The sequence below is a fragment of the Aptenodytes forsteri genome, unplaced genomic scaffold (genome assembly GCF_000699145.1).
Source record: "Aptenodytes forsteri isolate BGI_AS27 unplaced genomic scaffold, ASM69914v1 Scaffold119, whole genome shotgun sequence".
In the NCBI taxonomy this organism is placed as follows: Eukaryota; Metazoa; Chordata; class Aves; order Sphenisciformes; family Spheniscidae; genus Aptenodytes; species Aptenodytes forsteri.
In genome coordinates this window covers 12759438-12785786 of record NW_008796165.1, presented here as the reverse complement: position 1 = coordinate 12785786, position 26349 = coordinate 12759438, and the positions used below count along the sequence as shown (strand labels likewise).

At 39.1% G+C, this 26349-nt stretch overlaps 2 protein-coding genes across 2 annotated transcripts in view; one reads left to right on the top strand and one right to left on the bottom strand.

Moving 5' to 3' along the window:
• Positions 1 to 26349, top strand: part of DOCK7 (dedicator of cytokinesis 7) — a 102216-nt gene that overhangs the window by 22511 nt on the left and 53356 nt on the right. The window contains exons 5-14 of the mRNA XM_009287425.2: positions 574 to 703; positions 810 to 1022; positions 1438 to 1523; positions 3698 to 3764; positions 4984 to 5133; positions 7128 to 7208; positions 9459 to 9624; positions 10292 to 10434; positions 11312 to 11405; positions 12971 to 13133. Of these exons, the coding sequence (XP_009285700.2) occupies positions 574 to 703; positions 810 to 1022; positions 1438 to 1523; positions 3698 to 3764; positions 4984 to 5133; positions 7128 to 7208; positions 9459 to 9624; positions 10292 to 10434; positions 11312 to 11405; positions 12971 to 13133 (1293 nt within the window). The remainder of the gene's footprint in view (positions 1 to 573; positions 704 to 809; positions 1023 to 1437; positions 1524 to 3697; positions 3765 to 4983; positions 5134 to 7127; positions 7209 to 9458; positions 9625 to 10291; positions 10435 to 11311; positions 11406 to 12970; positions 13134 to 26349) is intronic.
• ANGPTL3 (angiopoietin like 3) lies at positions 15129 to 24595 on the bottom strand. The gene is made up of 7 exons (XM_009287424.2): positions 23981 to 24595; positions 22817 to 22927; positions 21848 to 21965; positions 20960 to 21073; positions 19326 to 19421; positions 16809 to 17081; positions 15129 to 15450 (listed from the first exon to the last, which is right to left on the bottom strand). Exons 1-7 carry the CDS (start codon positions 24593 to 24595, stop codon positions 15269 to 15271), a joined length of 1509 nt encoding a protein of 502 aa, XP_009285699.2. The 3' UTR covers positions 15129 to 15268.

Here is a 26349-nt window from a genome sequence, read left to right as displayed (position 1 = left end):
AACAGTAGACAGACTGTTTACTAGCAAGTGCTCTTACACCCTGGAAAGCTCCTAAGGACCTGATTCTGCTTATAAAGATGCTATGGGAAGATGCTCATTTTAGTTGGGGTCGGAAAGTCATATGTTTTCCAGAGGTGCTCAGGACTTCTGCACTTCATGCAGTCCTACCTGGAGTTAGTGTTTTGGTTTTAAAGGTATTAATATTGTCTGCTCCAAGACAGTTCTTGCTCTAGCAGAACCGCTGGCCTTCCATCCTCATGTTCTTGGCCTGTTTTAAGCTTGGCATCACAATCGCACATTTTATGATGACCTTAATTGGCCATTGATAATACTTCTTTTGACATCACCCAGGGTTGCTTTATAGTTGAACAGAGTCACATTGTAGTACTGGAATACTGGTTGTTGGATTATTACCCAGCTACAGTGGAGGGTGACTGGAAATACTGTTTGCAGAGAGCAGTTTATGCTTTGAGAGGATCCACACTGATAATACTGGGTTTGTTCTGTAATTCTGCTTCTGGGTTTGAGGTCAAAAAGGACGCTAAGAATGCATTTGAAATACTTTGTTTTCAGATATCACAAGCTGGGAACTGGATTTAATCCCAACACGTTAGACAAACAGAAGGAGAGGCAAAAGGGGCTCCCCAAACAGATCTTTGAGTCTGACGAAGCTCCAGATGGCAACAGTTACCAGGATGAACAAGTAATGTACCTTTAAAACCTTGCTACATAAAACCTAATTTATAGTCGCATTTTAAAAGTGCAGTCCCTTTCCCATTATAAGTTGCTTTTAATTTGTTGAATCTCAGGATGACCTTAAACGACGTTCAATGTCGATTGATGATACTCCCCGGGGCAGCTGGGCATGCAGTATTTTTGATCTGAAGAACTCCCTTCCAGATGCCCTTCTCCCAAACCTACTGGACCGTACCCCAAATGAAGAGATTGACCACCACAATGAAGATCAGAGGAAGTCCAGTAGGCATAAGGAGCTTTTTGCACTACATCCAGCACCAGATGAGGTATTTTTATATACATGTGGGTGAGACTAAAAAAGTGAAGGATACAGGGAGTGTGAAAATTGTCAGTCTGCCACAGATTTAAAGGCGTTTAGATCACCTATGTTTAATATCCCTGACAACCTTAGCTATTTTGCGGGTTGCATGTTTTTTAGCATATTGTCTTGCCATAGATACTACTTTCTGAAAATTGGTTTTCCTTTATGGTTATGCAATCCCCTATAATGTAGAAACATTAAAGGGATTTAATTTAGTATATTTATAGCTGCTCATGAATGCAACATGCTGGTAAGCCTTGGATTAAATTGGTGCTAGTGTCTTAGAAAAAAAAAGTGATACATATGTTTGCTTCATAATGGTATTAGTGGTTTGTACAAGTGTCGTGTCTCTGAATTGCTGTTCCTGTGATGAATTTTAGGAGGAGCCTATAGAACGACTTAGTGTCCCTGAAGTACCCAAAGAACACTTTGGCCAAAGACTCCTGGTGAAGTGTTTGTCCCTTAAGTAAGTATCACTCCAACAGACAGCTGCATTACAGAAATTGAGAATTTAAATCTGCTGTTGTATCCACGTGCGTCTGGAATAACTCTGCTGCCTTGTTTATTACCCTTGAAGGGATGTAACATTGGTTGGTCATAGGCTTAAAGGTTAGTTCTGTAAACAATAAGTTACATGGTACTGTGCGTCAGTTTTATCTTCAAGACTTTCTTTAATGGTGTGATACAGAAAGTATTCACCTTCTTGGCTTTTCTCTGTGTTGCTTTTCAGCCAGTCTGTAGCTATACCTGTTCCATATTACTAGCATGCATGCTTCACTGCACTCGTTCAGGGGTCTGAAGTTGGCCAGTCATTGGTGTTCAGCTCTGTAACAAGGATGTTTAAGTGGAGCGGCAGGAAGAAAAGATTAAAAATGCTGGGGCCTTAAAATATAAGACAACCAAAGATTTGCTGAAGTTTAGGCTCAACAACCTTGACTGTGTCCCTTTAAGAGTGAAGACTTTATATACTTAGCAAGCATTAACTGGAGGAATAGAAACCTGTTAAACAAGTTTAATGAAGTGGAGCTCCTGAATATAGGGTTACCTGCAGCTGGTTCATTGCCTATAACTCTTCTCTAATAACACAAGGTAAAATTTTACTGTTATTCCCTTGGAGAAATAAAGTACAAAACTGATTTTCCACACTGCTGTATTCATCTTCTGTGTCCTCAGTTAGGTCAACCCTTCTTATTAGAGAGCTCCAGTTAGACTACATTGCAGCTCATAACTGAGATATATGTGTGGGACATATCTCCTGCTCATAGAGTACTCCAGGACCTAATACAGCCATAGAGATGAACTGATTTTGCAGCCTTTTATGAACTGGAACAACATAATATGCAGTAGCAGAGCAGCTTCCTCCAAAGGATGGTGTCTTTAGCATAAATAAGTTAGATGCTGGAAATTAATGATTTCTGCTATTTAAGCATCTCTTGCTGACTGTAAATTTATAGCAAATCTGCCCAAGGACATGCTTGTTTGTGTACCAAAGTAATCTCTGAAACTGCACTTAACAGTTGTAATAGCGAGCATCCAAGATCGTGCTATCTTAGTGGCACAAATAAGTATGTAGTCTCTTCCCCAGGGAGAAGGCTAAGATGACCTAAGCAGGGTCATTTTCAGGTTAATCTCACCTTTGCTGCAAAACTAGAGAAAATACCTGTTTGATGATGCAGTCCTGTATGTTCTACCTGTTGGCTGAAAGAGTTCCAGGCTGAAAAGCTGAGAGCTCTGTGCAAGGACCAGGTGCGTGGGGGTATCCCACTGTGGATTGGGCACTAATTGCATGGGGAGGCTGTGCAGACAGGAGAATGGCATTTCAGCCCCTGCTCACTTTGGTGTAGGGACAGGTTTTGAATGTTTTTTCATTTCTTTAACTTCCCAGGTGATTTAACAATAAGTTTAGCTCTATTTGGTAGGTTAGTGTTTTCGTTGGAAGTGTTTCAGTTAGCATAAATACTTGATAACAGTTACTCTGAAAAGCTGACACCTTTCTGAGAGAGTTTTTGAGATCTTGGTATTTTCTGACAAAAGTTAAATGTTGAGAATTGCCAAAATAGTTGTCCCCGACTCCAGAGGAAGGAGCTTTCTGGTCAGTAATGCTGAGAGGAGCGGTTGGCCATTTAGCCATATCAACAGGCCAGCATAGTAAATTAGCACATAGGACAGCTTCTCAAGGTACTCAGAGGGGCTAAGTGGTCCAGCTATCCCAATTAATAATTCCTCTCCCTTTAAGGAAGCTATTAGGTTGCTTTGCTTAGCTTTCAAACAACACTTGAAGAAGATAAAAGCATTTGTAGAAGTATACTTTATGTCCTGTGACCCTAGTCCCAACCTTTCTGTTGGGTCAATGAGTTGAAATGGCTTTTAGAAGGTCCAGGGAGCACCAGTGTGTGTCCTGGTGGAAGGGAGCAGGGGTGATGCAGAGGAAGCAGGACAGGAGAGGAGTGGGGGGGAAATTGGGGAGCGAGACCTCTTTTTTCAGCAGGAGCAAGCCCATAGGTTGGCTCAGCTGTTCCTGACATCTCGGCTTAGCGGTGGTCAGCTGTCACCTTACCCAGGAAGGATTTGGGGAGGGGGTAGGTTAGTCTTTCTTACAAAATGCAAGTCAATTGATTTTATGTGTTTCTTTCTTTCAAGATTTGAAATAGAAATTGAGCCCATTTTTGCAAGCTTGGCTTTGTATGATGTTAAAGAAAAGAAAAAGGTAGGTTTTTAATTACTTGAGTGATGACATTTCCACCGAAGCATTACAAACCTGTATTTATAAAAAAAGGGAGGAATTAATTCTGGAAACAAACCTTTATGAAGACAGTGACAGACTAGTGGTTGAAAGAATGATGAAGGCATTTCACGAACCATCTTGTGTGTTCTTCTTCTGCTTAGTAAAACAGTTGAAGTATATCCACTTTTCTAAAAATATTATCTAATATGTGAGCGCCTGAAATCAGAATATATATATTGTCCAATCCTGGCTTTCAAAAGTCTCTTCCCCAGAGTGAACTTAAGTAACTGAAACCTTTTATTTAGATTAAGTTTTTATGATTTTCTTAATCTTTTTTTCGTGATTCAGCATGTACTTTCACAAGAAAGGCATACAAGCTAAAATGGCTAAAATCAAAACAAAACTGAGGAGTCTTTTCAAGATCTAAGTTATAGGAAATGCAAAATATTTATTCCCCTATTTATGTTCTGTATTTAATATTTGAAGAGCCTCTTAGTTTTTCTAATTCAAGATATTAGCAATGGTAGAGAGAAAAATGTTAGAAATCTGCATTTTGACATTTATCTCTTTAAGACTTGAATTTAATGCATTGAGTTTTAAGTTATGTAGATGAGAGTATGTGGAATATTATGTGAACTTTGTTTAATATTTAAATCACATTTCATAAACCAATTTTATCATCTCATTACTCCATTTTTTTTTCTCTAATGTAGTAAGTTCTTTAGTGACCTCTGGTGTTGATAACCAGCTCACGTTCATTTTGGCTTTGAAGCCTTGATACAGTTGAGGAGTTGGTGTTTCAGCCTAGAAGGATCACTGTGTGTCTTTCAAGATGTGTTGTTTTTTCTTTTTCTGTGAATGATCTTAAAGATCATTTTCTATTTTGATACTTTGATATTTTCAATTCGGATAGCAATTGTAATTCCTAGTCCTGTGATGGAACTACATACCTTAGAGGAGCTGGAGGAAATTTTATAGGTAGTGTGTATTGTTTGCTCCATTTCCTTTCTCCTTTCCCACTGCCCTGCCTTGATTTCTTAATGAAAAGGCCTTTTTGTTTTTCTTTTTATACATGGTTTGAAAGGAGGCACTGTTGGTAGTTTTTTTACTTGTGTTTTGAAATTGTCTGTTGTGTTTATGAAGAGTTTACCAAAAATAAAAAATGTAACTAATGCTTGAAGCTACCCAACTTCTTCCTTAGATTTCAGAAAATTTCTACTTTGATTTAAACTCTGAACAAATGAAGGGAATGCTTCGTCCACATGTCCCCCCTGCTGCTATATCCACGCTGGCCAGATCTGCCATCTTTTCTATCACTTATCCCTCTCAAGATGTCTTTCTGGTAATAAAGGTAAGAAATGCCAGAGAAATTTAGATTATTATTATCTCCTGTTTTCTATTTAAAATAAAATATAAACAAGTCTGGCTGACTAGTTGACTTCTTATTTACATTTGGAGAGCAGAATTCTGTTCTCAAAAGTGTAAACACCGGCACCACAGAATTCTGTTTCATTTCAGATATTCTCACTTAGTACGTTAAGTTCCTTTGTAACAGAAACAGTTCAGTGGAGATACGCATTATTGTATTATTGAAAAACTGAAAAGAGCACAAAGGTTTGCTTGATATAGAGCAGCTTTCTGGGGCTTGACCTTGGTTTTCATATGAAACAATGTGCTGACTCCTTAAGACGATAGATAAGTGAGTGATTTAAAAAATATATATTGATCTGAATCTCATTTTAAAAATGATACATGCTCTTAGGCCAGATTTTCAAATGTCTTTAAGAATTGAAATTGCTAAGAAAGTGAGATCCATAACTGAAATAAAATACCACATTGGTCACTCCTGGAATAAAGTATACAAAGATAAAATAAAAGAGACATATTTTCTCTTCTTTCATTTGATTCAATGAGTGCACAAATGTTACTAGTTCAGATTGGCATTTGAATCAGGTTTTTTTGGCTGGTCTCTGCATAAAAATCATCCTATTGTAAAAAGGGGAGTTCAATACATGCTTTCAGTTCACAGCCAGTGGTTACATTGCCTGCTAGCCAAGTGCTGTGTTTTGAGAACTCTGTTGACTGAGGTTTGTGCAAGTTCTTCATGAACTGCTTCTTACGTGAGGAATAAGCTTTTGAAAATGAATTAAAGCTTTGTGGCATGACAAAACAGTGCCAGGTGAGAATAAGGCTTTCAGTAGTGTTGGAGCATATTCTGATCTCCAATTTTTGGTATGATTCTCTGAATTCCTTCTAAAAGTCATGTTCTGTCTGTGCAGACATATTCACTCTTTTGATTTTTACAAGATATGAGGAAGAGAGAACGCCATATTTATGAGATGGGGTTCTGTCTGAAAGAACTTGTGACTGCACATTAGTGCTTGTAAAACCAGTGATCCAAGAGGAGCTGGTGGCTTAGGTGATTTTTTGATTTGATGATGAAAAGGATATAGTCAGGGATAAATAAGACAGATGCATAGCGTGCCTTATCGGGTGAATTTTCACATGGGTCTTACTCACTGGGAAACCACTTTTCAGGCAGCTGGTATTGCTAGCATAAACTCACCAGGGAGTGCAAGATTTGATGGAAATTAGTTTTGTTCTTTATATTGTGGTAGCCTCTTGATGTTCTACTAATAGACAAGTATGAATGGCACTTTATAAGCATGGGAGAAGTTTAAAGATATTCTAACCTACTAACAGCATGTGCACAGTAGCGGGCGTGGGAGGGAGGGCCAGGATGCTTCTGAAAGAAACAGTCTTCATGCATGTGATAGGGAAGATATTTCTATTAGAAACTGAGTGTTAAGCAGTTTTGTGTTCAAGAGGCATTGACTTACTTGGAGACTTCAGAAGCAAACATCTCCTCTTTGGCTAACTTTAATTATTTGATTATTTCATTATTTGATTTGAAAACACACTGATGCAAAATAGTGCTTGTTTTAGCCGAGTGCATCTGAGTCACCTTTTTGTGCTGCTGCAATAGATCCTTAATATGGAGAACAGAAATAAGAACAGAATTCTGAAAATGGTGATGCTGAAGACAGTGTGAGATGTCTTTAAGACCGTAAAAATGAGCTGAAAGTGGCTCTAGAACAGATCAAACCAAAGTGAAGTGGTATATGTTCCCTTTGAACCTATATTTTACATATGTGATTCAGTTATAGCTGGAGATCTGGGAACTTAATGGCTCTAACAACTTGCGTGCAGTGCTTGTTCCCTGACTCACAAAGGGAAATCAAGCTTTAACTCTTTTGAAAGAATGTTTTTGCTTCCTAGTGTTTGTTTAATTTAACAATCCTTGCTAGATACATGTCCTTATAATGGTTCATTTTCCCTTCTCAGCTGGAAAAAGTATTACAGCAGGGAGATATCGGGGAGTGTGCAGAGCCTTATATGATTTTTAAAGAATCTGATGCAGCAAAGGTAAGAATTTTTTTGATGTTTTGATTAAATTTGGCTACAAGCGCTTTAAGGCATTTTGTTATTAACAAATTAAACATACATTATTTTCTTTTACCTTGGACTTAACAGCCATTGATACTGTTCCTGTTGTTAAAAGGATCCATTTTTAATTAAGAATCTAGTCAAATTCTAAAGGCCAAAGAAGAGTCAAAGACCCTTGAATCTTGATGCCTTATCAGGGTTGAGTAGTTAAAGGTCATCAGTTTTTGTAGCTGACAGGGGAGACGTGTGGTTACCTTCAAGCTCAGTCATCTGTGATTCCCTGTCCCAAAGGATCAGCTGTGTGCTTATAGCTGGGTCAAGCGAAGGCAGCCTTTGATGTGAATTTGCAGTAAAATTTCAGCCTTTCCATTGCTTCTGCAGTTTAACCCCATCACAGTACCTCTGCCTTCCTCTAGAAGGGTTATAAAGTGGATGAAATATGTTAACAGGAGATTCTCCATCAGGCCTGGTTTTGAATTGCAGTGCATTTCTTGTTCTTTTTTTCGGCTATTTTCTGCTGATTTTTCTTTTTCCTAATATTGTAAAGAAGGGCCACACTCAACAGCAGGATAAAGCTGTCCTTTTTACATACAGTAAGGGTAGACTTAAAATTCTATACTTTAGTATTTGGGTTTTCTATTAACAATGTCCCTTTAATTCCTGCCTTTAGCATTTTGGGCATTGTCCTCTAAAGTGCAGTGGATGGCTTGGACCTGCCCCAGTTTGACTGATTCTTTGTCTTTCCCACACATGTTTAAATGCAGCCTGTCTCCTTGCTGTAGAAGCCCTTTGCTCTGGACTAAAAGCAGAGGTTTCCCCACAGGAAAGAATGCCATCTTATTTCCTGCAGTTGGCAGCTGGTTGCTCATTGAAGTGTATCAGAGTCTGGGTGGGAACTGCAGGTTTGGTAGGTTGAGGAACAAACAGGAATGCTGGTAGCACCTGCAGAATTTAGTGGCACCTGGACTGTGACCTTTCTTCAGTCTTTTCCCCCACAAGCTGCTATTTGTTTTTCTCCAACACAACGTGGCTATAGAACAGCAAATCACTGATTTTATTGTTACTTGAGCTAAGTATGTTATTTTACAACTCCAGTTTGTAAGATGTACAAGAGAGCTTGAAAAGGAAACCTTGTGTACGTAGAATGTGAAACAGTGCTTTTGAGCCTCAGAAATGGTTCCTAATTTAATGTACAATTGGGTTGAGCCAAGTGAACATTAAATGGTAATAATGAGGACTGAATGAAGGAAAAAACCCAAGAGAAGCCAGCCCTCCCTGTGATTAAAAGGCTTTCCATTATGATTTTTTCAAAGGAGCCGGGATGTTCATTTGTTAGTTTTGATCAAACTCTAACAAAGTTTTGCCTTCCTAAAGTTCTAATATATTTTTAGCTGAAGAAGTTCACATTTTTTGTCTATCTCTTGTCTTTATATCACTGCACCACAATATGAAAAATGAATATCTTTCACCTGAGGTATATAGATAACAAAAGTAAAAAAACCTACATTTCCTGTGATCAATAAGTTGACATGTGCCTGAGTGAAATTTTGGAATTGTATTTGCAGGATGCTTGGGAATGTAGGTGAAAAAGTGGTTTTTCAAGGTCTCCTTCCCAGCAAGGTGCATAAGCATGTACTGAACTAGAAGAATGTGAGCAACAGAGCGCGCTCTGTTGTTACCCAGCCCTCTGTCTGGGGACGTCTTAAAGGCCTGTAGATAACAACCTTTGTAAAGCAAAAAATTGCTCTTTAATATGCAGAATTGTGGAAAAGTCCTCTTTTACTCCTTTTTTCCTCAATAAAATGAGTATGATACTGCTTATTTGAGGAACGTTTTCAGTTTCCCATGCAACTCCAGATGATCTGAGCACCTGCTGCATAAAATCACATTAAGGAAGGCCATTTCAGACTTCTTAGAGTAAAATTCAGATTTTCTTGAAAGGGCAGATGAGCTCACTGAGATTTGACAGGCTATTCAGGAGGCTTAAGAGCATGAAGCCAGCTGCTCTATCAGACTGTCCTGTATCTGGTACTGTTGGCCTGATGGCAGTTTTGTGAAGCAGAAGTCTGGTTGCCTAGCACTTAGTGATCCACCTCTAGAAGGTGCTATTGAAGCACAAAATCATTGCAAATTAGAAAAGATACCTTTGTTACTTACTGATTTTGCTAAAAGAACCTTTGTTCCTATTCCTCTCCTTTTAATCTCTTGGATTGAATATTTTCTTCACAGAATAAGGAAAAGTTGGAAAAACTGAAATGCCAGGCAGAACAGTTTTGCCAAAGACTAGGCAAGTATCGAATGCCTTTTGCCTGGACAGCCATTCATTTAATGAACATTGTGAGCAGTGCTGGAAGTTTGGAAAGAGATTCCACAGAAGTAGAAGTTGGCACAGGAGGTACAGTATCTGGCATCTGCATGAGGGAATGTGGACAAATCCAGAGTTTACTGAAGTCTTGATTCATGCTCTGTATCTGCCATTGCTCCTTTTATTGCTTTCCTCCCTCTACCCTAGGCCTTCTGATAGTGTTGGGTCATGGTTGAAATAAAACAGGAAAGTCCATGATAACAAATGGATTTATCTTTCAAGGATTTTACAAGCAAACCATCTGTTATATTATTTAAAATCAGGCTTCTAAGACTAAGAGAGCATTACAGGCTGATGAACATTTTCCAAAGGAGTGGATTAATCTTTGTGAACCACACAGCTCATCTGAAACTGCTCTTCAGCATCCCCAAAACTGCCAACTTCATCATCTTTCAGAGCAAGAGAAATACATAAATCTCCACACGATAAAGACTTTTATAATAGCAGTAAGGCACTGGGGTGAGGTTGCTGTGAGAGAAGCAGAAGTAGTCAGCTGTGCTTCATAGCCTCCTGATGCCCCAGGAGTGTGATTGTCTTAGCATAACCACCTCTTCTATCACACTTATTGCATAATTTCCAAAAGCAGCAGCTATCTTCTTGTGTAGAAAATCCTGGTTGGAACAAAAGTAGGCTCTTGGACAATTGTTTTTCTTCTTTTTTTTAATTCCTCCCCCTTTTTATTTTTTATTTTTCAAAGAACGTAAAGGATCGTGGTCGGAGAGGCGGAATTCCAGTATTGTCGGGAGACGTTCACTAGAGAGAACCACAAGTGGGGACGAGGCTTGCAATTTGACCAGTTTCAGACCAGCTACTCTGACAGTGACAAACTTCTTTAAACAGGTATTGTATGAAACTATCTAATTAAGGAGTTGCTCCTTGGACAGAGTGATTTGATCATGTGAAGTCAGTTTAGACCTGAATGATTAATTTGTGATGCTTTCAATGCATATAATGTCTGTTCCTGATCACAGGATATCTTTGAACAGCGTGCAGTGGGTTTATTATATCATGTGCTTAATTTGGCCAGCAGTGGGTCCACAGTCGATTGGTGGATTCTTTCAATAAATTTACTGTGAATAATTATGTTATGGAATTTGAAATTATTAGCTGGTTTTGACTTGAATGATAAAGTGTCATTATGGCATAGTGACTTACCTACTGTAACTAAAAGGGTGTTAAAGGGGTGGCAGAGTCACATTTTCTATAATATTTCCAAAATAAATGAAATTCTGAGCTACTAGAATGTGGCACAAGGAAGACTGACGACAGACTCCTTCCACTTCCCACTGTTCTTAACACTTCTCCTGAAAAGTAAGGCTCTTTTAGACTCATACCAAAGAAGAGGCAGGGGAGAAGGAATGAGGATCACTACCTGAATGACGGATACTTTTTCAAACTATTATACTTGCTAAAAATTTGATATTTTGGGGAAATCTTGTAACAGCCATTCTCAGTTTTGAAAAAGATAATATTGATGGGGAGAGAAAAGGTTTTCAATGGGAAATTCCTGCAGCTGTCATGATGATTAATAAGGAAAAAAGGAAGGAAAAAGGATGGAGAAATGAATTGTAATTTAGCATGTTAATCTTAACATCTTGTTCTGGGAAGGTACATTTTGGTATCAGAGGAAAGAGACTATAGTATTAGATGGTTTATTCATTTTCTCGCAATCCTGAAGGGTTGTGTAGATAACCATTTTCTTCCCAACATCCAACAGGAGGGTGATCGCCTGAGCGATGAAGATTTGTACAAGTTCCTTGCTGACATGAGACGGCCATCATCAGTGTTACGGAGATTGAGACCTATCACAGGTATTGAACGAGATCTTTTTGGCTCACATGTGTTAAGGTATGTTGTTAGTCATTCCCAATTGTCACCCAGTTCTAATAAGTAAGCAGATGAAAAAACCCTAAGAAGTCATTCACAGCATTCCCTGGTAGACCACAAGCACTAAAGATGGCATTTTGGCAGGTTTTTCACTGGCATGTGTGCACATGCAGCTCCTGTCACACTGAGAGTAGCATCTGTGAGAAGAGGATGCAAACCCCAAAGCCCTAAACCCAGCAGGGGCTGAGGAACCTCTGTTTTCCTGAGTAAAACACCTCTCTCTAGCTGAGAGGAGATCTCTCTCCTGGCTCCCACTTGGTTAATAGGAACAGACTCCACCTCTGTTTGAGAAAGGGAAATAAAAACGCTGGCACACCAGCAGTGAAACATCATTGGTCCCTGACCTGTGCTATTCCTGACAATATTTACTTAACCTGTTCTTAAAAATCTCCAGCAACAGCAATCCTACCGCTTCCTTAGATCATCTCTCCCAGCACTCAGCTGTCCTTGTAGTGAGGTTAGGTATTAAGGAAACTTTGCAAAATTATCTTGCTGCAAATTAATCTGATTATGGTCTGTCATGCCCTCAGGGCAGTTATCACAACCTTTCAAGTACTTGAATACTGTTATTAGTTCACTCTTATTCGCCTCCATTTTGTAGCCTAACCAATCTCTGGTTTTTTTCAACCCTTCCTCAAAGGTTGTGATTTTAAAATTGCCTGTAACTCTCTGCTAGAGTTTCCATGCTTTTCTGCAAGCACGGTGCTCTAAACTGGGTATGCTGCTCCTTCTAAGACCTCATGCCAAGCAAAGCAGATGAATTTGTCTCTAGTGTCTTACACATGCACTGCACATCTTAGAATGGTTGTAGCTTTCTTCTGGACATTGGCTTATTGTCACTGCTGTCACCCAGCCCCTTTCTACAGAATTGATCCATGCCAATTATTTTTTTTTAATGTTTGTATGTTTGGCTTCTCCTTCTTAATGCAGGTCCTTTGCTCTTTCTTATGTTTCACCTTAGTCATTTGATGCCATTTCTGCAACTCTCCTCTCTTCCAAATTTTTACAACCATTCCAGCCTCAGTGCCATCCACCAACAAGAAGTGTGCTGTCAGTACTGTCAGCTGACTTGCTAAGGAAAATACTCAATGATCTTGGTGCAGATTAGCTTTCAGCAACTCCTGATGTATCCTTCTGGTTTGATAGGCAAGATTCCTGATGAGACATTGAATATTGTTTTTAACAGTAGTTGGGCCTCACAGTAGCATTATTATGGTATTTCCCCGACTTGCCTATGAGAACAGCATTTGGGACTTGCTGAGATACATCTTTTCTGTTGGTTCTTATTATCTGGTACCCCAGTTGCCCTAGATATCAGTTTGATTCACTGTTACTTGTTTTTAACAATTCCACATTGGCTGTAATTTATAATTTCTGTATTTATGAAATTAATATATAGGATATTAACCTGAAGAAACAAAGCATGAACATGCTTTTTTATTTATATTTAACTTCTATTTATTGTAATAAAACCATTTTCTTCTTACAGCTCAATTAAAGATAGACATATCTCCAGCTCCAGAGAATCCCCATTATTGTCTAACTCCAGAGTTGCTGCAAGTCAAACTTTACCCAGACAGCAGAGTTAGACCTACAAGAGAAATCCTGGAGTTTCCTGCCAGGGATGTCTATGTTCCAAATACCACATACAGGTTAGAGTTTTGAAATACATTTCGCATTTCAAGACCCGAGACTGGCAAATTTAGAAATTCCTACCTTATCATCTGGTTCGTTGCAAAACTTGCTGTATCAGTAGATCTGCTGTGCCAGAGGCACGAAAAGGGTCCAGACTGACACAGCAGAAAATACACAGATGTGAAGGGACAAACATATTTGCATAAAACTTGGATGTGAACAGGAACATCAGAGAAGTTTCTCCATTTCCCAAAATTCACAGTGAAATTTAGTTGAATTCTTTTCAGTTTTATGTAGGTTTTTTTCTTTGTCTGTGTGCTAAAGTTCTCTTACTGTTTCTATTACTTTCTGACACTTTCAGTGACTTACTTTTTTTCTTTAAAGTGGGGGATAAAAGTGAAGAAAATGTGTAAACTCTTAATTCATATTTCCATTTTGATTTAAAAGCAATTTCTTTGTTTATAATGCTTGAAAAAAATCTTCTGAAGATCTGGAAGATAAGAAATTTTTCTAAAGTATCTTGGAAAACAATAACCTTTCTATAAATAAGCCCAGGCAGGCAGCAGATTTATTTTCATTATGTACTACTATCCACTTAAAGCTTTTTCACAGTATCTTTGAAGACATTACACCTCTGAGTGGAATTGTCTTCTTCACTTGAGTAATTTCACCAACTTACTCACCAAATCAGTTACTTAGAGGTGTTGGACAGGTAATTAAACATTACAATACACCAATACAAATAAGCAGCACTGTGTGATCTTCTTTGTAATTTTTCAAAAGATTTATTTATTTATTTATTTATTTATTTTTAGAGGTTGGACAGGTAATTAAACATTACAATACACCAATACAAATAAGCAGCACTGTGTGATCTCTTCTTTGTAATAAATCCCTGAGGAGTAAAAGTATTTTTGCAGTTTCTCTGTAATTAGCACATTCTGTTCACAGTTGCTTCACTCTGACAAATTACAATTTAAAACCATTTTCTGTATGGTTGCAAATGTTGAGATAAAAAATCCGTACTGTACAAGGGTTAGGTAACATATACAAGTCAATATGACTCAATGTAGCTGCAGAATTGGGGTACTTGTCAGTCAACACTTCCACAGCTGGCCATCCACAAGCATGTCAGTAGTCCTTCTGCCTTATAGTATTCTGCAGCCGAAGTTAAACAAATGTGAATGTGTTCTCAGGAGCAGGACCAACACTGTCACGCAGGTTGTGCCTACAGGGTTTGTTGGTTGGTACCATTGACTCCATTGGAGTTGCCCCCCACAGGCAACTGTTCTCTATTTGAAAGGTGTTTTGTTATGTGCTCACTTGGTCTTTCATTTAATTTCTTAGGTGTACTAAAAGGTCGCAAAGGGAAGGTGCTGAATCCATTTCAAATGAGAAGAAAAGATCTCTTATTTATTTCAGTAAGCTTTGAAGCTTAGCTCTTAACTTTCAGTGAGAAAGTGTAGTTCTTAAGTTACTCTTCAAAGTGTGGTATCTAAAAGATTATCTGTACTGTGGCTTACTTGATGTGTGTGTACACATCTAGAGCTGCATGAGTACAGTGCGTCAGCGAAGATTGGCCTGAGCTGCACTGCTGAAAATTTGTCTGGAAATACACAGAACCCTAAAATGGGGAATTATCCATCTTTCATTTGCTCATAGAAACATTCCACAACAATAACATGAACAAAACATCAAATTAGTTACTTTATGAAACAAAATTTCTTTTTTCCCTATAGATTAATACCTAAATATCTTCCGTAGCATTTTGCCAGTCCTTTGTTTACTGAAACACTTTTTGCGTTCCCTACTACACAACCCAGAAACAAATGCAACAGCCTGAAAACCCATTCCCCCAAGCAATACTATCTAACACATGAATAGGCCGCTGATTCCTAGGCATTAGAGTTTCATCCTGGGGAGGTAAAAGCTCCACATAAGTTACAGCACATTGACACTGGGGCTAGGGTGAATGAGAATACTCACCAAACATACTGTAAGACCATCGCAAATGCCTCAGAGTTTATATATTGGAGAATACACCATACAGTGTATGGATTTAGACATGCATCTGTTATTAAACATAACATGAACTTTGATGTAGTAATGTTCAGTGTATATGTTCTGAATTAAAATGCATCAGGTTGAGCATTCAGTCAAAACTTTTTAAATCTGTTGGGTGTATCATTATTTTGGTTGACTTGAGCAAGTAGTATCTTCCTTTCTTAGGCTTCCAGTATAAGCCTTTTCTTCTGTCTAGTCTTCCTCTTGACCTTGGTGTGACGTATTTCCCGTTAAGATTGGTTTCCTCACATTCACTGTGCCACCAGCCTCCTAGGGAAAAATATTGTAATGTCAGTTACTGTCAGTTGTACCCAAACATACTGTGCTCGGTTTCTGAAGAGACAGCTCCTGTTTGCAACATAAATCTTTAGACCAGTTCCAGCAAAAGTGACAATTACCTAGTATACCCAAATGAAATGGTGCTTGTACATATACCCACTTACACTTGCAAGTTGAGGGCCAATACAAAGAAGTTGTGCTCCCCATTATTGTCTGCTTCACATAAAAGAAGTGGTGCGTAGAAAACTGCACACACAAATGCTGCCACTGAATTGGGACACTTACAAAGTTAGCACCACACTTTCATGTTTCCCATGACCCTCTACAACTGACTTTCTGATTTGCTGATGTTTTTCTCAGGTACAAATAGTTAAATCTCTGCATCTACAGGAGGCTGAAGAGCCTTTAGTAAACAAATTCTCTTTTTTATTGGCTGGTGTCCTTAACCATGAGCTTAAATTGTAAGCCCAGTTCTGCTGTCAAAGGACTGGCAATGACTCTGTGCTAAAAATGAAAGTTTAGCACTTCAGAAGTCATTGGCCATCTGCTTTATGGTCACTAGAGCTGAGTAACACTCTCAGCATTGTTTCAGACATTAACAATTTTCAAGCCTAGAATGATGTACAAAATGTTTGTTGCATGAAGCAGGTGTCTGGAGGGCAATTCTGTATCCTATGGTTTAATCATTAATTGCTTTTTCAATTGTTTGCTTTTTGCTATAAACTGGCAAAACATAAAAGCTTCATAAAATCAAAGAATTAGGAATCCTTTAACCAAATTATCTTCAAGGAGAAATATGTCTTCAGCCTTGCATCTCTCACCCTTTAGAGAGTGATTATAGCATGTATACTTGACAAACAGCTAAAATCTCCCTTTGAATGGAAACTCACCGTCATTCTTAACTTGTGGTTTGTAGTCAAAATGGAGCTAAGAGTCAGTTTGTCTTCTCTTTTTTCGCAAGGAAGGATTAAACAATCCGACCTAGGGCTGCCACACCAGAGCAGGCATCAGAGAAAGAACTGCCCTTTACTTCATAGCTCAGAATCTCATCCTGGGGTTTTATTTCAACCTGTGCTGCTAGTTCTGTTTCTGATGTCGGTCGTTTGCACAGCCTCACTATGCTTTAGTTTTACCTGTCTATAAAATAAAAAGGTGATGCCTCATTGTATGGCCCTGCTATCTGCCAACAAAAAACATCTTCTGCCCTTTCCTGCAAGCAGAAAGATGCTGCTACCCTCTCTTTTCTGTAGCTAAAGCCAGGCTAATATCAGTAACTACCCACTAAAGCATACTACCATCCTTCATGTAACAAAGAAACTGCCATGGTAATAATCCCAGCGTACTGATACCTAGGTAGTTTTCTGGACAGTTGAAGTCATTTATTATGTCCACGTCACGGTCTGCAGTTGAGAACCGCAGTTCTGTCTGCTCCGGCAGTGCATTGGGGATGCTTCCAGAGATTCGTGAAAGCTGGAGAGTGTAGTCTGTTTCAGGGCCTCCCAAGCTGAACGCATACTCGATGTAACGTTTATTATCTTTCCAGTCCTGCAGCTCAATCCGTAAGATGTAGTCCCCTTGTTTAGTAATGGAGTAGGTCTTATTCAGGCCTAGCCAGAATTCCTCTGCAAAATTGTAAATAGATGCTGTTGATATGGAACTAGGCATGAAAACACCTACCGTGTTTTTCAGATCTCTGACCCATACCTCAGATAGCTCATTCACCTTTAAAATATCAGTATTTGAAAATATGTGTTCAAATAAGCTGAGCAATGTCAGAATCAAGAGATGTCAGAGGTGAGGATTAGGGGACAGAAGTCACCGGGCAGAGAGTTAGTGGGGAGGGAGTTATGTGATAAACTTTCCCTAAAACCCTGTATTGCTCACACTGCTATTGAATTTGTTTTTACAGATAACCTGCGAGTTGTATGTGTGAAAATATAGTATTTAAAAGGATTTATTCATTGCTTTAATTAAATCAATAATATGAGTCTTGGGGACTGTTGATCTTTTCAGAGGTCTCCTGCTACATTCTTTTCGTTTACCTCTTCTTAATTGCACACCAATGATCAATAAAAGCAAGAGATATAAATGAACTGGAGCTTCTCTCTTAACTTTCCCACCTCTTGTGAAACTCTGAGAGGGAGCTCAAGACATTTAAAACATGCATAATTGGAACTGTGTGACAAATGAAGCAAGTGACATACATAAAACCTAATTGCAATTGTTGTATTTTTTAAGGAAGGAGCTGCAGAACTAAACTGAAGTTTTGATACCCTTGTGTACGAAGTGAATTTAACTTGAGCATTTTTCTTTTGCTAGAATTCTTGATAATTAGTTTAATTAGTTTCATAAATTATATTCATTAAGTAGCTTATTATCAGTGCCGCTGGTATCAGTACACAATAGGTAACTGCCACGCGTAGAAATAGTGTAGCTGAATGTGAGTGCCATACATGGAGGTGGCATTTTAAGCAATAGAAGACAAGATGGTTGAGTAAAATACTCCCAAAATTTACAGGTAAGGAGCAGTAGCCTGTGATATTTTATCACCTTAGAATATGCAGCACAGAACTGAGTAGGACATAGCTGAGAGTGATGCGATCCTCTGCAAAATCTTTCTGACACTGAAAAGATGTGGCTTCATGTTGGTTTAGTATATGGGAATTGGAGACTAATCGAGGAGCAACTGTAGTATTCAATATGATCAAACTATACAGGTAAAAGTCTACCTCAGTTGTGAGCTACTGTCCCAAAATGTGGGAATGGTTGAGATATAGCAGCTCTTCATTGTAGAAGAGGTGGAAGTAAGTCAATATTGCTGCCCACATTGGTGAGGTTTTGATCTGTGCTGTGCCTAGAAAGTCAAAATATTTTCTAAACAAAAGTAGAGTCATCTCATTGTATGAGAAAAATGGGGAAAATCTTCTGGATGGGAGGCTTGTGGGGCACACTTGGTGCTACAAATTCTTTGGAGTTGATGATTAACAGGGGAACGTGGGTGTTTCCTCACCCTATCGCCATGGAGGATTGGAGACTAATCGAGGAGCAACTGTAGTATTCAATATGATCAAACTATACAGGTAAAAGTCTACCTCAGTTGTGAGCTACTGTCCCAAAATGTGGGAATGGTTGAGATATAGCAGCTCTTCATTGTAGAAGAGGTGGAAGTAAGTCAATATTGCTGCCCACATTGGTGAGGTTTTGATCTGTGCTGTGCCTAGAAAGTCAAAATATTTTCTAAACAAAAGTAGAGTCATCTCATTGTATGAGAAAAATGGGGAAAATCTTCTGGATGGGGAGGCTGTTGGGCAGCACTTGGTGCTACAAATTCTTTGGAGTTGATGATTAACAGGGGAACATGGGTGTTTCCTCACCCTATCCAGCCATGGAGGGGATTGGCCACTGCACGGGGAAGCCGGAGGTGTTTGTGCAGGGGAGCACATGCAGCCTCGGGCTGTCTTGAGGTTGGAAAAGTTGGTGTGGCAGTTTTAAGGGAAACATCATTGCAGAAAGTTTGAGAGCAGGTAGTGAGAGCAACCTGGTGAGGTTTTGCATTTATGTATATACTTTAAAGGCTTTTGGGGGGTGCTTTTATGAGTAGTAAAATCTCAATAATTAAAATAGCATTTGAAGCGTTCTGGCCTTGATTCAGCAAAAGTTTCTAAACACACATTTGAAGGTGTGTCTTTGAGAACTTTACTGAGTTACATTTTCTGGTAAGCACTTTCTGGTGTTCCACTAATTAGGTAAGCTGTTCAGATTTGATTGCAGGTTTTGTCTGCTCTCATGTGAACACCTTTAATTAAGAAGATTCAGCTTCTCAAATCAACTGATACAAAGAAAAGACACAAAAAAAGCATTTTTACCATTGAGTTCACCAAAACCGTTTGCATAGGCATCCCAGGTTTGGTTGAAATCTAGTGATCCATCCACTCTGTTCTGGATTACAGTCCAGGAGCTGCCTGTGAATGTGAAAAGGAAATAAGTCACAAGCCTGGCTTAAGTGTTTAAAACACTAGAGAGAAGATAGAAAGTAAGTGAGACCGTCAGCCACTGACCTACAGACTGCACTGCTGTGGCTGCCCTTATGCGAGCTTGCTCTCCACTGCAGTGAAGAAGAAAATAGGTTTGCACTGAAGGTGGCTCCGTATGAATCCCACTTACTCTTCATTTTGCAACAGACCTGAGTGCACGTGTACTGAGCTATAAAGCCTCTTGGCTGTACAGAGAGCAGATGCTCAATTCATCTTGGCCTTGGCCTTATTAATTGTCCATGAGTGTGCTCTTGGGTGCTCCAATTTTGAGGTAGAATGAGTTAGCCTAAATCTTCATGAAAGAAATTTAAGTGAGCACAGCTGAACGGAACACGGGGCTGTTTGAGTGTCCTCTGCCACACTTGCGGTGACTCAGCTCACTGGACTTATTTTGTTAAGCTGCCTTAACTGGGTTTCTTTTGTTTATGAGGGCTGAGAAACACAAACATAGAGAAAATGATAAAAAAGAGATAAGAAATGTTCCAGACATTTGATCAGCTTGTCAGACTCCCTCTACTGATAGTGCTTGACTGCTGGGAATGCAACTTCACAGAAGGTATGAAGTGTTGGAGGCTGTGTCCATGCTAGGGCTGCAGTGGGGTCTTTGTCCTGACCAGGTCATGACACCCTCATTTAACTAGTTTCAACAAGTGTAAGCAAAGGAGCTTTTTGCACAGGGCAACCCCATGCCGCTCTGTTTACACATCCAAACAAATCACACAGCCCTGCCACGCTTGCATCAGCGTGTTCCCAGGCTCTCCGGGTAGCTGTGGCAAAGGGACCATGCAGGGAAGCTGGGCAGGACATGCACAGAACAGCACTGCAGGATGATGCATTGCAGGGTGAAAAAAACAGGGAACAGTGAACTGGCCAAACAATATGTGATCTCTGGGTAGTGGCAAAAGGAACAGACAAATGGGTTTCTTACAAAGATAGAGCTTGGGTAGATGCTGTGCATTCTGGTCCGTGACATTTCTGGACCTATATGATACATAGCTACTGACTCACCCAAACATGATATGGGGAATCCTGTCTCCAGGACTCACCCCTTCGGGTTAGTTTGGTATATCTAAGTCTCAAGCAATAACCCTTGTTAATGAAACAAAATTTTACTAAGGTATTTACTATTTGCTTTCATTTGGAAAAGTTATAGTGGCATATATAATTGCCATTTTCATTCTCTATAGCTAAAGGGGCTTGGTTTTTTAATATACTTAATTTATGTCACATGATTGAAAGTCCTTTCCTTGGTATAAACAAGAGGTGAGTAAAGAATGAAAGCAGTGTTAAGGAGACTTTAGGATATAGGAAACCTGAGTTCAGAGCACAGACAGAACAGTAAGAGAAGTCAAGAGGATACATAAACCATGGTAAGTTTTTGTGTACTTTGGGATGAGACACAGTTTTTTGGCTTATAGGAAACTACTTATGTGAAAATTAGACTGTTGCTAGCACAGCTGTCTTACCAAATTTCATTTCACAGTAGACATCGAAAGCTTCTGAGCCATTGGGCTTAATAGTGTAAACACCACTGGACCGAATGCCGCTGTTAGAAAGAGCAGTGCAGTCAGGAGCGGCACCTAGGAAAGCAAACAGCAGACAATTACAAATCCTGTTTTGGATGTAGTAAGTTTTAATCCAGCTTTGTAACTTGAATTTCTATATGGGATAGAGCCAAAACAAAAACTAGAACAATCTTTTTGGTAATTTTATTTTACAATAAATGTCATGAAATGGACAAACTGCTTTGGGCTTGGTAGTACAGCTGCCAAGTTGTATGTAGGTTGGACCACCTGTATTTTTTAAGTTAGGCAAGGTTTCAATTTAGATAATTTTGGAAAGTTTGTAAGGCCTAAGACTAGAGTCTGGCAAATGGACTTTCCTACCCCTTGTAAAGTTCCCAATAAAAACTGTTCCCATAGCCGCAGCTCGAAAATGCCTCTCAGCTTTAAAGAAAGCTCTTCCAAATCTTAGAATTAGCCAGTGTGACGTAAATTAGTTCTCTGTTGATACTCTCCAAGACAGGTATCAGCAACATCAGAAGTGTCAGTAAAAGGACGGTCACAGCATGTGTTTACATGGGGTGAATGGAGGCTGAAGGTTGAGGACAGGATTACTGCGTTATTGGACGTTGTTTCTGTATGTCACCCTAGAAATAAGTGCATGTATAGTGGGGCTAAATAGATGATGACATTTTCCAAAGCAAGAAATCCAGCTCCTTCCCACAGCACTGTATATAACATAAGAGTCTTTTGCTTTTAGTCTTTGACTATTAAAAACCAATGCAAAACTTTCACAGAGAATACTGCAAATGCAAGGTATTGTGTAGTCATGTCTAAGAGATAAAGTCTCACCATCAGATTTGTATATTACAGCTGTGGCGTTGTGCACAGGAAAGGGGATGGCCTCTGGTTCTGTTTGCTCCTCCGTGAAGGAGTTCTCTGCGAGTTCCTGGAGCTCTATGTGGTTTAGCTAAAAGAACCGTAATTACAGACTGTTAATTTCCCAAGGCTCTGAAATGATGAGATTCATGTATCAAGCTGAACAATGTCATGCAGAGAATAATTTTTCTTGTGAATGTAATCCTTTAGAATACCCAGTTTACAACATAAAAATAACTTCAGAACTGCACTGGTGGATTTCAGTTGCATGAATGTCAGCTGTGCCATTGCTCAGACAAGGTAGGATTCATGAGGCAAGTAAATGACCCATTCTCACAAGATGCACCTTAATGGGCAAACAGATTTAACTTATTTCCTCAGGTGACATCACTTAGACAAATAATATCAACATCTAAAGAGCACAGAACCCACAGTTCCTTAGGCTGAAATGTGTTTTCCTTTTATAGCCTCCTCTTAGGAATAAATTAAATCTGAGCATGTCAGTTATACCCGGCGTTACGGTGACACATGTTGAACTGCAGAACATGGCTCCCTATTGGACTGAATATTGGAAAAGAAGAAAGAGATAGAAAGTAATGATACTTAGAAGACCAATGGAAGAACAATAATATGATAGATAATAAGAGAAAAAAAAGGAACTTAGCAGTCAGAAAATACAGCAGCCTGGTATTGATAGACAATAGTTCAAAGCTGTGTTCTTGGTCATTGTGTGCCCTGGCCATAGCCCCCTGCCTGGCAGCACAGCAGTCTCTCACCCATAAAGGTACCTGTTTGCAGTCAAAATTGTTTATACCCTCCTCTGCACCCCCAAACTGTGAACAAGAGGGATGGCTGACCCAAATGAACGGTTGGGCCATTGACTCCTTCAGTGTTATGAGGGATGACAAATTCTGAAAAGAGAAATAGAGATGGTTCCTGTACCTTGTCCTCCAGCTCCATTATTTGATTGTGCTGTCTGTCAAGTTGCACATGCTGGTCCTCTACAATTTTGAGAAGTTGCTTGATGTGGTTGTCCTGCTGTTCCACAAAAGCCTGAGGACAAGAAGGGAGGGAGGAAGGTCGTGGTTAGAAGCAGCAGACCTTCACAGTGTCACTGCCTCCATAACTCTTGTCTCGGGGCCAGTTTTGAGAGGCATGAACTTTTTAACATTGCCTTTCCTTTTCCAAAGGGTTGCCTGCATTGCCTCTGAAAGGTTGAATTTCTTTCTGGAAAGAAAGAAAGTGAACACCCATTTTTTCTGAAATGAACACCCATTTCTGAAGTGAACACCCGTTTTTTTTTTGAGACAAACTACTGGCAGCTTTGTAGACCTTTTTTGTTGTTGTTATTTTCCTTCCATTTTCACGTCCAGAACAATTATGCTCTGTGAAGTTGGCCCTTGATTCGAACTAGATATATGCCACTGATCAAAAAAGGGAACTGTTCCCAGCATTTAGGGTGTTAGCTTGGGATTTGGGAGGTCTGGATTCATCTTTCTGCTTTGACACGAATATCCAGTATTTTCTCACACAAGTTGCTTAGCCTTTTTATGCTTCTGCAAAATACAGTTAATACTTCCTTTTCCATAGGAAACCTTATAACCACCCAAATGCTTGCATGCATTGACATGAAGTCTATTAACACTTGCAAGGTTCTTTGGTCCTACAGATGTCCCTCTTTAAGTTTTAAACTTCCTGGTTTTATACTGAGCAGGCAGTTCCTAGTGCATTGATTTGTAATGAGCTGATGACATACAAACCTATGGGCTTGGTAATCACATCACTTTCCTGACTGCAAATTTTTTTATCATTATTATTACAGAATTTCTTAAAACTGATTTGCAAAAAAATACTGAGAAAGATACAGAGCCTTATAATTTCACGATTTTCTCACTGATTTCACTAGGGAATTTTACTGCAAAATAAACAATATGTCAGATTAAGACACTGATTCTTTTAAGATTATCATAGTGATTTATTTCTCAAAATACACAGTAGTACTACAGTGAAGATGAAGGGAAGACATGAGCTTCTGTTGCATAACTACCAATAATATTACAATTTACTTTGGCTTTGTGTGTCAGGGGCTTTCACAAGTCTACTTACTTTGAGTGAAGAAATTTCTTTTGTCTCTTGTATTGAAGGCTGGATAATGGCCAGTTTAGTGACTTTGTCTTCCAGTCCCCATACTTTCTCTTGCAGCTGGATTTTGTTTTGTATGAGGTCTTCAATCTTTGAATTCATCTCCTGTGAGAGATTCTTTATCTCTTCATTGTTGATTTGCAGTCTGGCCGTAGTTTGTCTGAGCTGTTCTTCTTCTTCTTTGATTTCACTAGTTTGCAGTGAGAGCTCATAAAAGGACCTATCAAAAATGTAAAGTTTTTGAAAGATGTCATTCATCTGCCCCTTCGTCTTATGAACAAAGTCTTTAAGACCGTGCCCAAGCTGGAGGAGTCCATTGGCTAAGATTCGTACATCATCTAACATGGCAAATCTTGACTTTGTCTCAGGAGATGCAGCAGAATCAAAGGAGGAATGATCCTTCTCAGCTCTAGCTGAAAGAGCAAGTGGAGCAATGAATAGAAAGACTAGAATGATTTTCATGTTTTCTGCTCCTGATACTCTTTGGTTGTTCAGGATGCAGAGACTTTTCCTACTGACAGTTTTTGCTGTGTGACTGTTCTGAGTTGAAGAATTTGATCTATTTATACTCGTCTTCATTATAGAAGAGGCCGACCAACGAGTTGATCATTAAACTGTGTGTATTTGAACGAATGTAACCCCTCTCGAATGTAGGTTGATATCTGGGAAGATAAAACTGAGAGATGGGCATGTTGCTGATTAAACTGGTTCTGAACTTTTCCACCTGCCAGACCTTCTGTTATAAAATGTTATTGATGACATAATGTTCTTCACACAACGCTTTTTAATAGATTAATTTTGGGTCATAATCTTGATAAGGGCCTAAATTGCTTCTTGTTTGTGTTGTATGATTCCTTTTATTGCCTCAGGAGTATAAAAGGGTTTACCATACTTAAGAGCACTGGATGCTGTATTTCAGGTTGTGCAGCTCCTTGATAAGCTATGGAAGGGCAAAATATTCCCAGATGATTCACACAACTTAATTCTCATCTTGTAGCATTTTCTGATGTAACTCATTGTGCTGCAGTGGATTTACTTGTCATCTAGTTCAGATTAAGTGAGAAAGAGGGAATTAGGTCCAGAGATTGCCTGGATGTTATTCTACTATGTTAAGGTTTGTGCAGTAATTTACACCATATAAAACTTATTTTTTAAGAGCTGCTTTCCAGAGGTGGGTGAGATAAATAATACCTCACTTACATTTCTCACCTTGCCATCCTTCTTACTGTTTAAGATTCACACTACATAAAGCAAGTCTACAAGTGCTCTGAAATAAATGTCCTGTTCTGCAGTGGGTCTCTGCATGGAAGCATGTATGTTTTTTGAGTAGTATTGCAGTATGAATGAAAGGTATTTTTCTTTCTGGAATTACTCATAGCAATCCAAGAAATCAAAATCAATCCATGCATAATGTAGTCTGACTTTGGAGAGTTTTCAGGTTTTTGCTAGATTTTTGTATGTTTAGTAATTCTTCCCCTGGACTTTTTGTTGTTGTGCTTCATGTACATATGCACGTATGGTATGAAGCATCAATAGAAAAATTATTTTTAAAATGAAGTTGTTATCTCATACGTTGAACTTCCTGTGTGATGAAGGGTTGATAATATGCAGGTAACCTCCCCACCCATAATTAAATAACGTGAAAGTATTTTAGATCTCAAATTAATTGGTGGAGAGTATTTTGTACCAGTATGATTTGGATCAGACTTACTGGAGTATCTGCACAAAGTATAGAAAAACAGCAGGAGCATGTGGATCATCAGGCCCAGCACTGGGAAGAATGGGGATTCATTCAAAGAGAATCTGCTGGCATAGAGTGGAAGCAAATGTAGGAATTATCTTTAAATACAAACAATAATCACTATTCTATACCAGGAAGCAGCACTGCATTCTCACAACCTAAAGGTGCAGTTCTGTCCCATAAAAAAGCAACCCAGTAACTTCTCATCTTGCAAGGTGTCCCACTGCAGCAGACAGTCTTGAAGGTCCTCATCCTTGTACACTGCTGAGGCCGAATACTGAGAATTGTCTCGTAGGGAACAAACCTGTGAAGGCAAAGGGATAAGTAAGAGTTTCCTTTTTCTGCTCTATTTCAGATATTTGTGAATTCACAGCATCATAAAGGCTGTGACCAATCAGGAATTGTCTCTCAAGCATAATTTTAAAACACTTGAGCAAAGCAGAAAAGTAATGATTTAAAAATCCCTGAACACTGAGAGTTTTGAGGATTCTGGCCTGACGTCTCAGCTCTGGCTGCACCGTGCAAAGAGTCAGGGAATGGCTGGGCAAGGACAGCTCTGTGCCCTGGCGTGTAGTGCTGCCAAGGATCAGAG